Source organism: Cucurbita moschata, unplaced genomic scaffold (assembly GCF_002738365.1).
Source record: "Cucurbita moschata cultivar Rifu unplaced genomic scaffold, Cmos_1.0 Cmo_Scf00005, whole genome shotgun sequence".
NCBI lineage: Eukaryota > Viridiplantae > Streptophyta > Magnoliopsida > Cucurbitales > Cucurbitaceae > Cucurbita > Cucurbita moschata.
Genome location: NW_019268521.1, coordinates 5974368 through 5989183, shown reverse-complemented (window position 1 = coordinate 5989183; position 14816 = coordinate 5974368). Strand labels below are relative to the sequence as shown.

The following is a 14816-nucleotide window of genomic DNA, read 5'->3' as shown; positions in this document are numbered from 1 at the left end:
GAATTGGGAATTCGAGGAAGCTTATGTAATAAAATATTAACTTCATTAATCTTTTCAAGTTTAAAACAGAAATTTAATACACTCTTAAGAGTGGATAGATCAAATGAAAGTTATAGATGATCTTCTCCGAAACTTTTCTGAAAACGGAAATGGAGCTCTAGATGGGAATTATTTCATCAATGGCGGATATTCAAGGATTCATTTCTTTTTCTCCCAGACAGCATACTGCATTCCAGAAGCGGCAAGCTCATAATCCGACGGAACCAGATTTCCAAGATTGGTGTTCGGTCCGATCTTCATTATAATTTTCCCATCAATGCCAGCAACGTATAGATCGCCGTCAGAAGCCATAATATTCACCGTGCTCCTTTCCCCAATCCCATTCCTTGCCCTGATTGCGCTCAATTTGATTAGCTCCTCCTTCAATCCCCATTCAACGAAATGGTCGTAGAACTGCAACAAACAAACAAATGTTCAAGCCTACACTACGTGAATTACAGGAATTAAGTTTCGAAACTCAAAAACCTAAACCGTATTGTTGAATGGATTACAATGGAGGGCGTTCCAGGATGCGTGAGAATGTATGCATATCCCTGAATCACTTTATCGGAAGGGAACGGCCAGAGTTTTTGCGTCGAACCAGTGTCGTGGTTGTCGATGAAGGTTACGGCACTTTCCGGCTTGATTCCGATGAATCCCGGCGGCTTCCCGTTAGAATCCTTCAACCTCCATAGCTCCCCCTGAACGGCAGCTTGAAGAATACCTTTGGTTGTGAAATCAAACGCTGTGACAGTATCGCCCGAATCCCTAACCCAGTTTGCAAGAGCTTCGCGATGTCCGTCTTGGTTTGGGTCGGGCTTCCCGTCCGGTCCAGATGAAAGTGAATCCCATTTCTCACCGACTGCAAAATCTGGCGAGGTTTGATCCATGTAGAGTTTTGTAATTTTTGGTGCATAGCCCTTTACAAAGTCGAATCTCCATCCATCGAACCCTATTTCTGTTTTCAACCATCTCATCCATTCTGATAATTCATTCTGAACCTGTGGGTTGAGATGGTCGATATCAGGTGCTGCTGAATAGGGTTCCCCACTGTCTGGATTGCCCTTTCCGTCGGAATATTCAGTGTCATCGCTGCAAATGAAGGAAGGGCCCCAATCAAGGCGGCTATCTGGAGTTCCCCCCTCAAAAATGCACCAAATTCCTCTCTCGTCCTGTTTATCTGCTGTTCTGTGGTTGATCACTATGTCGGCTACGGCTTTGATTCCATTATTGTGGAGGGCGGCGATGAGGGACTTGAGTTCATTCTGGGTTCCGTATTTGGATGCATTCAGATCATATAGCCTTCCGGGTAAGTATCCTGTAAGAGGGTTTTGGGTTTGAGCAATACAAATTTAGATTTCAAGTGAAAGGCAACAGAGGAAGAAGGCTTGCCTTGTGGAGAAGCTGATTGGGAGGGTGGAGGAAGCCAGACATGAGTAACTTTAGCATGTACCAGGTCAGGAATTATGTTGTTCAGTGAGTTGTACCATCCTCCTTTGCTACTCGATTCCCAGTTGAAGCCCTGTTTCATTACACCATCAATTTCAAGCTTTTTAAAAGTGAGTCTTACATGATAATTGCAAATATTGGTTGATGAATATGCGTACCTGAAACAGTAAGGTAGAAGAAAAGGAGGGGGATGGGAAGAGGAAAACAGAGAGGTAGCAGAGGAAGCACAGAGAAGCTAGGAAACCCATTGTGTTGGGGGAAATGTGCTGTGGGAATTCTGCATTTATAAGCTTCGTTTGCGCGTTTGGTGTCACAAGTCGTTACAACGCTGCTCAAGAACAACGGTCGCTTGTGCGTTTCTTGTATGCTTAGTATTGTAAGTTAATCAGTTCGACGGTTACTATTCTCCTTTATTTTTTATTAAAACTCTCCTGTAGTTATAACCCTTTTATATTCTTATTTATTTTGGTTCATAATTTTCATTTAATTCAGTCATATTCTCATTTATTAACTCTTATTTAGTGTACGTTCATATATACTCTTTTATTTAGTTATGAAAATTATTATTGCTATGTCTATTTAGTATATAACATTGATATATTCTCATTTATTTGGTTATAAAAATTATTGTTGCTATGCCTATAATAAAGACTTGTCTAGCATTATTTGTAGATGTGGTGTCCTTGTCATTTTATATTTGCCTAAAGATAATGGGGAGGATCTTTGTCATTTTGTATTTGCCTAAAGATAATGGGGGAGGAAATTTGTTGAGACTTTGGTATTGTCATTTTGCATTTGCCTAAAATTAATTGTGAGGAACTTTGTTCAAAGACTCTCATTGTCATCTTGTATTTGCCTAAATTGTGAGGAATTTTGTCGAGAGACGGTGTAGCACGAGAGTGTGTGATACACTTTAATTATAGTGATTCACTATCACCCATATATGTAGGAGAAGAATAAATCTGTCTCTTTGTTTAATTTCTATTTGTGGGTGTGTGAGTATGATTGATCTTACGTCCTCTTCTACAACAATTGAGTATCATATCATTTTTTGTTGTGGCATTTCACTACAACAATCGAGTATCATATCATTTTTTGTTGTGGCATTTTGCTACAACAATTGAGTATTAGACAATTTTTTGTTGTGGCGGAACGGCACGACACATGATTAGTATAGTGAGAACGGGTTGACGAAAGGAAAGAGACCAAGTATAGTGAGAACGGGTTGACGAAAGGAAAGAGTAAAGAGAAATGATGAATGAGTGCTCGACAGCCAAAAGACTAGTCAAGAAGTAAGAGACAATTTCCAACCTAAGAACGAATCAGTACGGCACTTTAGCTTTGAGAAATAAGAGGATGCTTTTTTGGGCAAGTTCTCTTGTCGTAACCCACACCCACACGGTAGAAGAGCCTAGACGGGGCTTCGTTGGCGTAATTCACTGAGATTTCTAGTTTTGTTGAAGTGTTCGAATGCAATTTGGATGAGGAAAGAGGAAATTGCCGATGCGGGTTCCAGTAGCTGCCACCAAGAAAACTGGTGGAGATGATGATCCCAATTGATTACACGCTCCAAACACCAAATCACTCAAAAATAAAATTGTCTTCCATGTTGCCAAAGTGTTCGTAGAAGACTTGTATTTCATTCAAATAATTAAGATATCCTTTGATGGGCAGCAAACTAAGCAAGCCGCAAATTACCCACAAGGTATGCATAAATCAATCAAATTTATGATACTTTTCCTACTCCCCTGTCTGCTCTCTATGAGGAGTCTTGACATTCTAACACAATTCTCGTTAAATCTCCTCAATCAAATGATACATCTGATGAAAAATTCAACAAATCTAAGCTCTTTGGTTATATGAATTTTCAAGGACTGCAACCCCTGGCCCATATATCAAACGGCAGCGGTCATTAAATGAACCAACCAGTTTTGAGACGACCTCCTTAAAGAACACTGAAGCCACCTGAAAAGGAATGTTATATGAGATATTATAATTCTAGGCGGTATGGGAATATTTGGTGACAAAACAGCTAGGCAATATAGAACATAACATATTAAACACATCCTGAATTTATTTATTGAGTTGAACATACGAAAGGGTGGAAATTTCAGCCTCAAACATTTTGGTAGAGGTATCATGAGTTAATCAGTTGACCATAATTGATCTATACTTATGTTGACAGTTACAGAAGAAAATAGTATTCAAAACCACACGATCAGTAAGTAATTAAGGATTTTTTTAAAAAAAGCAGCCACGGGCTTCTACTGAGATGAGACCTCCAATAAAATTGTTCAAATATTATGCTTCCAAGCGAATAACAGGTTAGATAAATTCGCATGCTTTAGGCATAGCTGGCCTTTCACTTGAAGTTTAGATGTCAAAAATTAAGGAATATAATTTCGGCCTCTATTCATCAAAGTTATAGAAGGCGCCAGCCTTGAGGAACCTCATACTACCATAGGTAAACCACAAAGAAAAGAAGGTTCCATTATTAATATTATTACTTCCTTTTAAGGTGAGAAGTCAGAGACTCATTGGTAGACTTCTACATGAACAGGAGTCTGCATTCCTAATCGATGTCCATGATATAATTGAAATTTGGAAGGATGCTTGGAGAGAGAAAGCTCTACCTACCTGTCGATACAGTGGCGACTGGAACTTAAAATCTACTAAAAAGTAAAGGTTGCAAGTCCCTGGAACTGGTCCTGGATTGAACTCCCAAGTATTTATCAAGTGGTCAAAAAGCGCGCTTTGAGATACTGTAGTCTGCAAGTGAAAAGAGCAAACAAGACAATCAGTGCAATGCCTATGAAATATCAATAGTTTGGGCAATCAAGGGCAAACATGTCAATTAAATCATCGTTAAAAATACAATATCAACATTTCTAATCTAATATGCACATAAATACAAAGAATAGACAATGATGAAAATTAAGAATTGAAGGAGAATATTATTGATTCATTAATTATAAACAAAGTATATATTTTAACATCATTCAATAATTAAAAAAACGATCAGGATAACAAAATTAACGAGATTAGAGTTTCCATTTCCCTTGTTAATTTTGTTATCCCGATCGTTGCGTCTTTTAGAGTTTCCATTATTGATTCATAATTATAAACAAAGGAGTGTGCTTGCAGTGATGTGAGCAAAGGCAAGAAAATTGTCTTGTATAGACAAACCTCTAAAATTCTATGCAATTTTTTAATCTTTCACTAAAGACTCTCGACTGCTGTGTCTGCACAAATTGAACATGTGCTTGGCTTGCACTCTAGGACATGTAGAGAAAGACTTGGAAAAGAGAGATGAGACTGAGAGTTAAAAAGAGGGAGTGGGAGTGGGAGTGGAGGGAGGGAGAGTAACAAAACCAAAGAGGGAGATGAAGAGTCTAATGGGTGGAGTGTGTTTGCTCATATGGTGTGAGTGAAGTCTTGTTTATAGCCAGCCTCTAAAATTCTATATTTCTTTTTTCCACATTCAACAAAGACTATCAACCAATTTCCGAAGTCCAATTTACAATACCAAGCATTGCTTCTCAGGGTTATAGGCCGCACCCGCACACTACCTACTTAAACACTTCAAAGACAACATTGCACACTGCTGCCTGCAACTAGAAGAGAGCCTATGAGAAAATTGGCGAAATGCTATTGATTGGCAATATATCAGTGCCAGTGGCATAAGCTTAAAAAAAAAAAAAAAAAAGAAGAATTGACCATGTACCAAGAGATATTGCAGATAAGTAATTGTTTCATGACGTGTCGAATATTCTTGATATACCAATGTATCAGCAACAACTTCAAAATGCCAACGAAATGTCGCCAACACATTGTAAAGACCATCTTCACTTGTTAATATCCATGTACCCCGATTTCCAACAGGCATTGCTGATTTCTCATCCTTGTGTACAATTTAAATTTTCCTTATCGTGTCTAAAAAGAAACACAGACATACTTTCCTTCTTATGCATGGAAGCAAATACAATTAAGTTTGGAACAAAATCAAGATCGGGCATATGAATTAAATATGTGAAGGGATGATCTAAAAGGTTGATGTTCAAAAGCGTGCAGCCTGCACGGCAACATGGCTCACTTTATTTGTACTGAAGTTCATATCCACTTAAAGCTTGGTCTTCCCTATTAAGATCGTAAGACATGATAAATGCGAGTTATGAATATATTATGAAATCACGCTTGTTTAATTCCTCCAAGTAATACTGGAAGAGGGGAAAAAAATTTCTACACCTAATACCTCCAAACTACTTGGACCATTTAAGCATCCACCACATCATCCGAGGACAATCAATGTAACACAAACATAAACAAACCGACACTCTAAATCTGGTTCTGAATATATACCACATCCATATCACCACTAGCTAGCAAAATGAGTTACCAATTCAGTATGGGAAATTAATAAGTTATGGATAAGTTTAGTACCTTTATAGATTTTGGTTTGTTTATCTCTACATGTGAAATGTAACTCTCAACTAGAAATTTAAAGCCAATCTCCAGTTCAGCATCAAAGGATCCATCGGGATATCTTTTGAGCACCTCTGACCGCTGGCACCAAGGAACAAAATCATGATACAAGTCTACAGCTGCAACTACGTCACATAACTGTTCCGGAGAATACCTAATAAGAAATGAGGCTCAGCAACACAACAAAATGTAAAAAAAAAAAATATAAAATTTCATGATCATCTGATTTTATTGGCCAGCATCAACGTAAGAGGAAGAAAGCTAAGTTAAATACCTCCTCAAAAGCTTCACATTCTAAATTGCGAAAGAAAATAAAAAGGCCTTATCAACAAAGCTAATTCGATCCCCTAAACACTGCAGGACAACACTGTGACAAATACAAATTCCTATACTGATGTTTCCTCCAATAGCTAACTCTTACTCTAATCAAACCAAAACGTTGAAAGCCGCATGCTGTTGATATCGCAGAAGAAGATTAATTTGTTTACCCCATTACGCGCCTCTCCTCATAAATTTTGGATAAAACGCCGGCCTCTTCCCCGTCTCCACAGCCAAGAAATCGCCTCGATTGTACAGCCCTAATATCACGGAAGCTCTCGGAAAAAACCTTACGATCCTGATCGAACAGTCTATAAGTCGACGAGGTCTCAACACCGGGAATACACCTTAAATGCCGACCGTTCCGATACTTCCATGGCTCGGCATTGCACGTTGCGTATTTAATCGCATGTCTGATACCACCTCTACGTGAAATCAATGACTCAACGACCTTCGAGGTAGACAGAAACGGCGGCATTGATGTCCCTGGTGGTAAAAAACTTGACTGTTTCTCGAAAGCACACGCCTGCTAATGTATCACAAGACTTAGTCAACGATTAGGCGTTTCCCGCCTCCTCTAGCAAACAAAATAAACCAGAACGAAAGAAATTAAAGAACTAGGGATTCAATTCAACTAAACAAACAAAAAGGTACTAACTCGTTGATAGCAACAAAGATTTGGCGGTAAAACGCAAATAGCAATCACGAACAAATCTTCCCTTCGCCGTTAATGAATCGGAACGGAACACGATCCAGATGTTGTAGCATATACGATGGAAGGCAGAATTCTACGGTTTTAGATTTTGCCGGTCCCTTTGCGTTGAGGAAGATTAAACTTGCGGATCCGACCCGAACCAAATCCGTCTGCGATTTGGACTCTCCGTGTAACACGTGATTGATGAGCGCTTGAATATTATTTGACCCGGGAAATGCCACGTGGATTTTGCCCATACCCTTCAAAATTGCGTTCTAAACTAAATATTTTTGGTCCACAGAAGAGGAAGATCATATAACCCAACTTTGGTTGATTTTCCTAATTTTTCCCCTTTGGGAAACAAGGCAAAAACCCAATATAGATACTTTTATTGAGAATGACACAATTCCCTACCTAAAAATATCTACCCATTCGTAAACCAACATTAAAGAACGATAGTAAATTAACATTCAAAGAACTATTTTTAACGATTTTAGTAGGGAAGACTTGAACTCTAATTTTTTAGATACGAAATTGTTATTAAACGAGATTTTAATCAAAGCGATTATATCTTAGTTAGTTGATTAATGTTCGAGTTTATAGCCATAAGAAACCATGAGCAGAGCTAAAAATCTGAATGATAACTTACGCATAATTTCGTACAATTCAATATATCAATCCATCAATCTTAATCCTTAATTGATAGCTTAAGCATGTTGAATCACCCCTGAACTTTGTTGGGTGAATATGATTTCCCAAATTTTCTCACAATGAAAATTTACCAACGTCCTCACTTCATCTCTTCTCAGCCACAAAGATTGAAACAAGCTTCACACAAAAATATAGGGAAAAAAAAAAAGTCCAAACCTGTGAAGGAAAAATGACCAATCGGAGGCGATAGAAAATATATGGTTATCTTTATTCAATGGACAACGCAAAAGAAGCGAAATGATGTGGATGAACATCTATTTCAATCGACAAAGAATCAATGGTATAGAAATATTGTTCATAAAAACAACTTATGAACGATTGGAGAGCAAGACTTGGAACAAATGTTGCAGAATCTTGTTGTACCAAAACGAATATATATTTACATATACTGAATGATAATGCCAAACACATCTACCCAGGCAAAACCATAATTGCTGATTTACTAATCACTACTAACTGCAGACATCCAGAGGTATTAGAACTTACGTTAATCAACAGAAACCAATAACCTCAAAATGAGCATTATAGACTTCACCAACAATCTCAGATCATCTATAGCCTTTCCCGGAGTTAGAAGAGTAGTCGATAAGTCGTCTGCCTCGTATTGGCGACAATCTGGGATCTAGCTATCTTCTGGCTGTAATAGGATTTTTGTTAAAAATCATAATCTCATTTTCATGGAACTTAGGAAACAACCTAAAAGAAATCAGAGGTCATCATTCTGGAGCAAGAGATGGTGGTTAAGTTGATATCATATGAATTACCTGTTCATTGATCAAGGCATTGGTCTCTGGAGTGTTGACCCTTTTGGCATTGCTGCAATCACTGCTCCCGTTTCCAACTTCTCTATCTTCATCAACAAAATTCTGATCTGACACTTCTGCAACATGAAAATCATTTGTGCAGATTCAAATCAAAACAGTCTTTATCATCTAAAATAGTTCAGTCTTGCACCAGGGAAATGATGATTTATGTACAATTTACATTTAAAATCATAATCGAACGTAGAATCACTAACTAGCGAACTTAAACTTGATAAACTAAATTACAACCTAGGAGAGGCCAAATCTATCAATCAAATATTGATAATTAATCATTTATTACGTCGAAGACACAAAGATTATACCTTCATTGCTGCTGATATATTGTAGGGACAAATCAGAATCACAAGCACGCAAAGGTTCTGAATCATTTGCTGCCCCCAAAGGAAACAAATTCCTTCCTCCTGAACCGATAGCTTGACTTTTGCATGCAACATTTTTGTTTTTACGATCAGCTCGAAAGTGATGTATCCAAGGATTACGTGAGAGAGCTTGGAAATCATTCAATAAATTCGACCGAGATTCAGTTGTTTCAAAATTAATGTTCTTCCAGCTGCCTCGTCGAAGAACTTTAAACTGCATAGATAGAAGCAACGAAAAGAATAAAAAGAGAATTTATAAGCCATTATCAGAAGAGAGTTATAACTCATCTACAAAGATCAATCGGCATTGAACCTGGCCAAAATGTGAATGGACATGAGAGGCGGATTGGCTTTGGCCGTGCAATTTTGTGTGTGAAGAATTTTCCTTGCGGGGGCAGGAACCAACTGAATGCACAGAATCAAACATTTGGCTGACAAAAGATGTCTCCATGGATTCAAGGAATAAATGGTGCTTCTCATCGGTCCAATCAGAAGGTACAGAATCCGTCATATGAGTGCCCTGAAACGAAATCGCATTATCGGTAATTTTCATGGCAAGTTCTGTTAGGAACCACGAACCCCACAATAATAATATATTGTCCACTTTGAGCATAAGCTCTCGTGACTTTGACTTTGCTTTTGGTTTTCCAAAAAGTGTCTCGTACCAATAGAGATATATTCTTTACTTATAAACTCATGATCAACCCCTTAATTAGTCGATGTGAGACTCCTCTTCCAACAATCTTCAACAATCCTCCCATCAAACTAAGTATATCATAGAGCCTCTCCTGAGGCCTATAGAGCCCTCGAACAGCCTCTCCGTAATCGATGTTCAACTCCTTCTCTCGAGTCCTCAAACAAAGTACACTCTTTGTTTGACACTTGAGTCACTTTTGACTACGCATTCGAACCTCATAACTTCTTTGCTCGACATTTGAGGATTCAATTGACATAGTTAAGTTAAAGACACGACTCTAATATCACGTTAGGAACCACGAACTCCCACAATGGTATGATATTGTCCACTTTGAGCATAAGCTCTCATGATTTTGATTTTGGTTTTCAAAAGGCCTCGTACCAATGGATACGTATTTCTTACTTATAAACTCATGATCGACCCCTTAATTAGTCGAACTCCTCTTACAACCATTCATTCATGGTCTATCTTAATAAATAACTGATAAACAATACGATTAGTCATCTTAATTTGAAATGATAATGTTGAACAATCAGAACTCGTGCTGAGTTTCCAGAATCATTGGCCACAGATCCAAGCCCCTTGCACAGCCCTACAAATTCCATTGACAAAGAACGATATCGATCCGAACAGAGCCAAACAAAATATAAAATAAAGATCCTCCAGTCACGAGAGGGAAGTGCAAAACCATCGCTGTCTTCTTCCACGTCCTCTTACTTTCTATTTTTATTTCGTATCTTTTAAGTTTTAACACGAAAATAGAGAAACAATGCAGTCACGGTCACAGAGCATGAAATTGAAGATACCAAACATTACAGAAGCAAAACCTAATTGGAACAACAAGAACATCTAAAACGAAGATAAGAGGAAGAAAGTAGGGTAAGTACCAGGCTAGAAGATTCCACCGGGAGGGCAAACTCGGTCGACTCGTCCTTGGCCAATTCAGAGATGAGTGAGTCGGTCCGAGTTTCTACGGCGTTGTGATTCTCCAAATTTGGAGGCAACAACTCCATGAATGCTCAAGAGGATGAATGATAATCTCTCCAGATTTGTAATGGCGACAGAGAGAGAGAGAGAGAGAGAGAGAGAGAGAGAGAGAGAAGAGAGATGGAAGCGGGCCAGTGGAGAGATATTGAAGAGGGGAGGGAGAGAGGCGGTGTTTGGGGCAGAAGAACCTTCACAGTTGTCATGGCTTTACACGTGGCAATAGGCCTACATCTGCCACGTCAACAAAGTGTTGAATGACGTTGAGAAATCGGGCAGATATTATCTGGACCAACTGAAATATCTTTGGCCTTTTCATTACAATGTTCTATTTCGGTGGCGGCGCCTTTTAAACTGTCAACAGCCGAAGCCGGCTGACTCTTTTATTTCGCGCTTCTTTTTCATTTCTCTAGAAAAATCCCAAATTTTAGGCCTGTAACTGTCAAATAAATATCTTTGTACATCAATATTCTTATAAAACAAAATTTAAATATCTAATTTAATGTAGAGTTTTATTTTCATTTTTTAAACACCATTTTAAAAATGAAAATAGATTGCAACCCATTTGTAATTTTATTAAAAAGAAAAAAAAATTATAATTTTAACATAATTTCAAGATAAAACTATTTTTAAATTTCATTCGGGTTACTTTTGAAATTTCAAATTTCAAGTAAATTATCCGCTTCTTATCAATGATGTTAAGATTGACTGGCCCATCCTCGAAAACAATATTAATTAAAAATAAAAATAATATTTCGTTAAAGTAATAACAGTATTAATTAAAAAGTAGTAGTTGGGTTGATTCGTGGATTTATTTTCTATAACCAATAATTTTCACGTGAACTTATTTGGGTCAAATACTAAAACGTTATAAAATTAATGTCCCAAGCAAAATTCTTTTTTAGAGCGGTAAGTGGGATCAAAATATGTGTTAAACATAATCCATTTTAATTATTGTTGTCTTATAATAATTTGTCGATATTTTATGCATTCAATTCAATGATGAAAAATATGGGAACTTTTTTTTTTTTTTTTGTATATAAAAAAAAAAAAAAATTTCTGGCGTTGGGATGAGATTCTCCACCAATTGGACTTTAGTACGTAAGAGCCCAATAAAGAAGATAGAGGCCCAGAACGAAAAATTGGGCTTAGGTGCAAATGCCCATTAAATTTGCATCCAATAAAGAAGCTAAGAGGCCCAACACGAGATATTGGGCTTAGTGCAAAGGCCCATTAAGTGTGCCTCCAATAAAGAAGCTAGAGGCCCAAAGCGAAAAATTGGGCTTAGGTGCAAAGGCCCATTAAGTTTGCCTCCAAGGTGAAGTGGAAGGGGTTGTCTTTCAGCTACCCGCCAGGGCAAAGAATGCGGATTGAAGAGAAATATTGTAGAATCTCCAAAACCATGAGATTGATGATAATGTGAGTCACCATTAACAGTTATTTTTCCTCCGTTTTCTCAGGGAATTGGGTGAAAAACCTCAGTAGTTGCAAATTTGAGCTCCTTGATTCAATTGAACGAGGGCATGGTCCTGGCTATGGCCTCCATTTTGAAGCCACCGCCTCTTGTGCCCCTTCACTCCCTAAATCCAAACCTCCTCAACGCTTCACCAGTGATCGTATGTTTTCGTACGCACCCCATGACGTCGTTTCACCCATCCATTCGTGCCCTAAAAACTGGCCCTGAAGGCAGTAGGATTCGAAGCCACGAAGAATATAGTTCCGATTTGCTGCGAAAACCGGTTGTTCCGCCGGCGATGGACCTGGCTACACCATCGGAGGATTACAGCAGCAGTGAGGAGAGTGGAAACGGAGACGAGGAGGAAGAGGAATGGGTTGACTGGGAGGACAGGATTCTGGAGGAGACTGTTCCTCTAGTTGGCTTTGTTAGGATGGTTCTTCACTCTGGAAAGTAAGCAACCATTCGTTTGTTTATCGGCTTTTTAACTGAATTTGAGCTTCCAGGCAACTAGAAACCATGCAACCATGTTATTAAGTGAATTTTGAGATTGTTATTGCTCAAATGAAAGCGTGTGCTCAAAGATGAACGGAACTAAATAATTTGAGATTGAAATTTTAGAACTTTACGGAACGTTCATCAATTTCCATAGCAAGCAAGAACAACAATTACGAGTTCTCTGTCAATTGATCTCTTCAAAGTTCATTGATCTTTTATTCCATTTGATCAAATTTAGTTATAACTTGACGCACTTAAAAGACTTCGAATCTAATAAATTGATGAAAAAAAGGCTCTTGCAACCGTACACACTCAACCTATGGTCCTTAGCCCATGAATAAGTCAATAGTTAACGTATCTTATTTCTGTTTTCTCATATTTCAACGATCAAGTGTTCGTAACATGTGTATTGTTATCTTTCAGTGAAAGTTTCAAGTTGTTATCATTTAGTATCTCCTTACCGACAAAATTTGAACGTTTTATAGCTGTTTTTCTTCCCTTGGATGGATGAGATATCTTGACTGTTTGCTTTGATCTTGTTAATTCACCGATGGTGCACCTATTATCTGAAAGACAATATGTTGTGTCTTGAATTGACTAGCATGGTGTGGTAGAGTTTAATCTCCATTCATTAATCATCTATAAGCCAACATGCGCAGATATGAAAGTGGGGATAGGTTGACCCCAGAGCACGAGAAAACAATTCTTGATCGGTTGCTTTCATATCATCCCGAGTGTGAGAAGAAGATTGGATGTGGGATTGATTATATCACGGTATATCTCTTTCCATATTTCTTTGTCTATTGTTTTTATCTTATTTTTAGAATTTGCATTTATATTAAATAAAATTACTAATGAGATACTCTAGCCTCTTTTCTGTTTCCTTGGATGAATGAAAGCTTTTGTCATGAACCTGGAAAATAAATTAAATGTTCACAATTAAGTTTTTAATTGCTCCTGATGAAACATCTTGATTATCGCTATTGATGAGATTGACTTCAACAAGTCATGATTCATCCCTGAAACATTTGACTAGCTTAGCTTGTAATCCTAACATATTTGTCTATAATGTTTGACTTGAAAAGATATAAATTGTTACGGAGCAGAACATGAATTAGAAGGGAAAACTTACTTTTCCTAATACACGTGATCTATATCGACTGTGTTCTTTTTTTTTTTTTGTAAAAATACTTTGCCTGGGATTTATATGAAGACACTTCAAAGTAATTCTCAATGTACACAGTGAGAAATGTGGGCTTTGATAAGTGGCAACGGTTTGATATTTGTTGAAACATTGTATTTTCACTAGATTGTGTATACGTGATGCTGCCAAAAGGGTTATACCTCGACTTGAACTCCAATATCTTGCCATTAGAAAAGCGATTTTATGGGATGCCATTTTCATTTTTGAACCATTTTCATTTTTGAACCATTTTCTTTGAAATCATATTGAGCACAGGATACAAGCTCTGTCTCTGTCAACTTAATCATATTGTTGTGGTCGGCAGATTGGATATCATCCGAATTTTGAAAGGTCAAGATGCTTATTCATAGTCAGAAAAGATGGAGAGTTAGTTGATTTTTCATATTGGAAGTGCATGGAGGGTCTGATCAGAAAGAACTATCCTCTTCATGCAGAAAGCTTTATTCTTCGGCATTTTCAGCGACGTAGACGCCATTTTTTTCGGTAACGAATGCAAGATCTGTTAATCATACTATTGTACCATCCAATTTCAGGAATTCTTTGAATTTCGAGGCTTGAAATTAACCTACTACGCTTGTGTGGTTCTCGTGTTTAATGATTTGAAATGCGCGAATCAAGAAGAATATAGGCTGAATGTAGACTCTTGCTCGAGGAAGGTGCTAGCAAAATTCAATATTCGAGCCTAACAGTTACCTCCAGTCCAGTTCTTGCTTAGTCTCTAGTGGTTAACTGGTTAGCTACATTCCCTCGCTCTCTCTTTAGCAGGAATATATGCTCAAGATCCTTGAACCTTGTAGCATTTTGTAGTTGGGCCGGTATGTATTAAAACTCTATTGAATTGGCATCAAGAACCCTTAAATTCTGTATGGGAGTTCATATATTATGTTATTGTGGGTAAGAAAAAATACAATGGCGCCCAAATGGGCATATTCTTGTATTCGACCATGGCTAAAGCTAAAGTACTGCAACTGAGCTGCTACTCTGCTCGACTTCAGCGGAGTAGCTTTGGTCATGTAGGGAAATTCTCAGCCTTAACTTTGCATCTAAATTTTGTGTTTTGATCTTTCCATCCTTCATGGCACTATGTGTACGTCTTACAAC

General features: G+C 37.8%; 4 protein-coding genes across 6 annotated transcripts; 1 reads left to right on the top strand and 3 right to left on the bottom strand.

Moving 5' to 3' along the window:
- Positions 1 to 29: 29 nt before the first annotated feature.
- On the bottom strand, positions 30 to 1808 carry LOC111442931 (alpha-amylase; the record flags this gene model as incomplete). Its single annotated transcript, XM_023080490.1, has 4 exons — positions 30 to 453; positions 552 to 1357; positions 1432 to 1561; positions 1647 to 1808. Coding segments are annotated over 4 exons (1353 nt in total), but the record flags the coding sequence as incomplete, so codon positions are not given.
- A 1298-nt stretch (positions 1809 to 3106) lies between these two features.
- LOC111442620 (coenzyme Q-binding protein COQ10 homolog, mitochondrial-like) lies at positions 3107 to 7131 on the bottom strand. 2 transcript variants are annotated; one of them, XM_023080062.1, is made up of 5 exons: positions 6947 to 7131; positions 6459 to 6814; positions 5929 to 6124; positions 4126 to 4257; positions 3107 to 3453 (listed from the first exon to the last, which is right to left on the bottom strand). In XM_023080062.1, the coding sequence occupies exons 2-5, from the start codon at positions 6764 to 6766 to the stop codon at positions 3331 to 3333; spliced, it is 759 nt and encodes a 252-aa protein (XP_022935830.1). In that variant the 5' UTR covers positions 6767 to 6814; positions 6947 to 7131; the 3' UTR covers positions 3107 to 3330. The 2 variants fall into 2 exon arrangements, with proteins under 2 accessions (XP_022935830.1, XP_022935832.1); XM_023080064.1 differs by having other exon boundaries at positions 6459 to 6817; positions 6947 to 7104.
- An 825-nt stretch (positions 7132 to 7956) lies between these two features.
- Positions 7957 to 10648, bottom strand: LOC111442637. 2 transcript variants are annotated; one of them, XM_023080087.1, is made up of 5 exons: positions 10461 to 10648; positions 9190 to 9396; positions 8820 to 9090; positions 8458 to 8573; positions 7957 to 8330 (listed from the first exon to the last, which is right to left on the bottom strand). In XM_023080087.1, the coding sequence occupies exons 1-5, from the start codon at positions 10584 to 10586 to the stop codon at positions 8316 to 8318; spliced, it is 735 nt and encodes a 244-aa protein (XP_022935855.1). In that variant the 5' UTR covers positions 10587 to 10648; the 3' UTR covers positions 7957 to 8315. The 2 variants fall into 2 exon arrangements, with proteins under 2 accessions (XP_022935855.1, XP_022935854.1); XM_023080086.1 differs by having other exon boundaries at positions 7957 to 8326.
- Positions 10649 to 11908: 1260 nt separating this feature from the next.
- On the top strand, positions 11909 to 14727 carry LOC111443664 (protein DCL homolog, chloroplastic-like). Its single transcript, XM_023081580.1, has 3 exons — positions 11909 to 12466; positions 13171 to 13285; positions 14020 to 14727. Exons 1-3 carry the CDS (start codon positions 12081 to 12083, stop codon positions 14200 to 14202), a joined length of 684 nt encoding a protein of 227 aa, XP_022937348.1. The 5' UTR covers positions 11909 to 12080; the 3' UTR covers positions 14203 to 14727.
- Positions 14728 to 14816: the final 89 nt, after the last annotated feature.

Excerpts from the sequence above, each read along its gene's own strand:
- LOC111442620 (XM_023080062.1), bottom strand. The coding sequence starts at position 6,766 with ATGCCGCCGTTTCTGTCTACCTCGAAGGTCGTTGAGTCATTGATTTCA. Across the intron at positions 4,258-5,928 it reads ACAAACCAAAATCTATAAAG|ACTACAGTATCTCAAAGCGC; the intron begins GTACTAAACTTA and ends TTTCACTTGCAG. Across the intron at positions 3,454-4,125 it reads AGTCGCCACTGTATCGACAG|GTGGCTTCAGTGTTCTTTAA; the intron begins GTAGGTAGAGCT and ends ATTCCTTTTCAG.
- LOC111443664 (XM_023081580.1), top strand. The coding sequence starts at position 12,081 with ATGGTCCTGGCTATGGCCTCCATTTTGAAGCCACCGCCTCTTGTGCCC. Across the intron at positions 12,467-13,170 it reads ATGGTTCTTCACTCTGGAAA|ATATGAAAGTGGGGATAGGT; the intron begins GTAAGCAACCAT and ends CAACATGCGCAG. Across the intron at positions 13,286-14,019 it reads GTGGGATTGATTATATCACG|ATTGGATATCATCCGAATTT; the intron begins GTATATCTCTTT and ends TGTGGTCGGCAG.
- LOC111442637 (XM_023080086.1), bottom strand. The coding sequence starts at position 10,586 with ATGGAGTTGTTGCCTCCAAATTTGGAGAATCACAACGCCGTAGAAACT. Across the intron at positions 9,397-10,460 it reads CGGTGGAATCTTCTAGCCTG|GGCACTCATATGACGGATTC; the intron begins GTACTTACCCTA and ends ATTTCGTTTCAG. Across the intron at positions 8,574-8,819 it reads ATATATCAGCAGCAATGAAG|AAGTGTCAGATCAGAATTTT; the intron begins GTATAATCTTTG and ends TTCATGTTGCAG.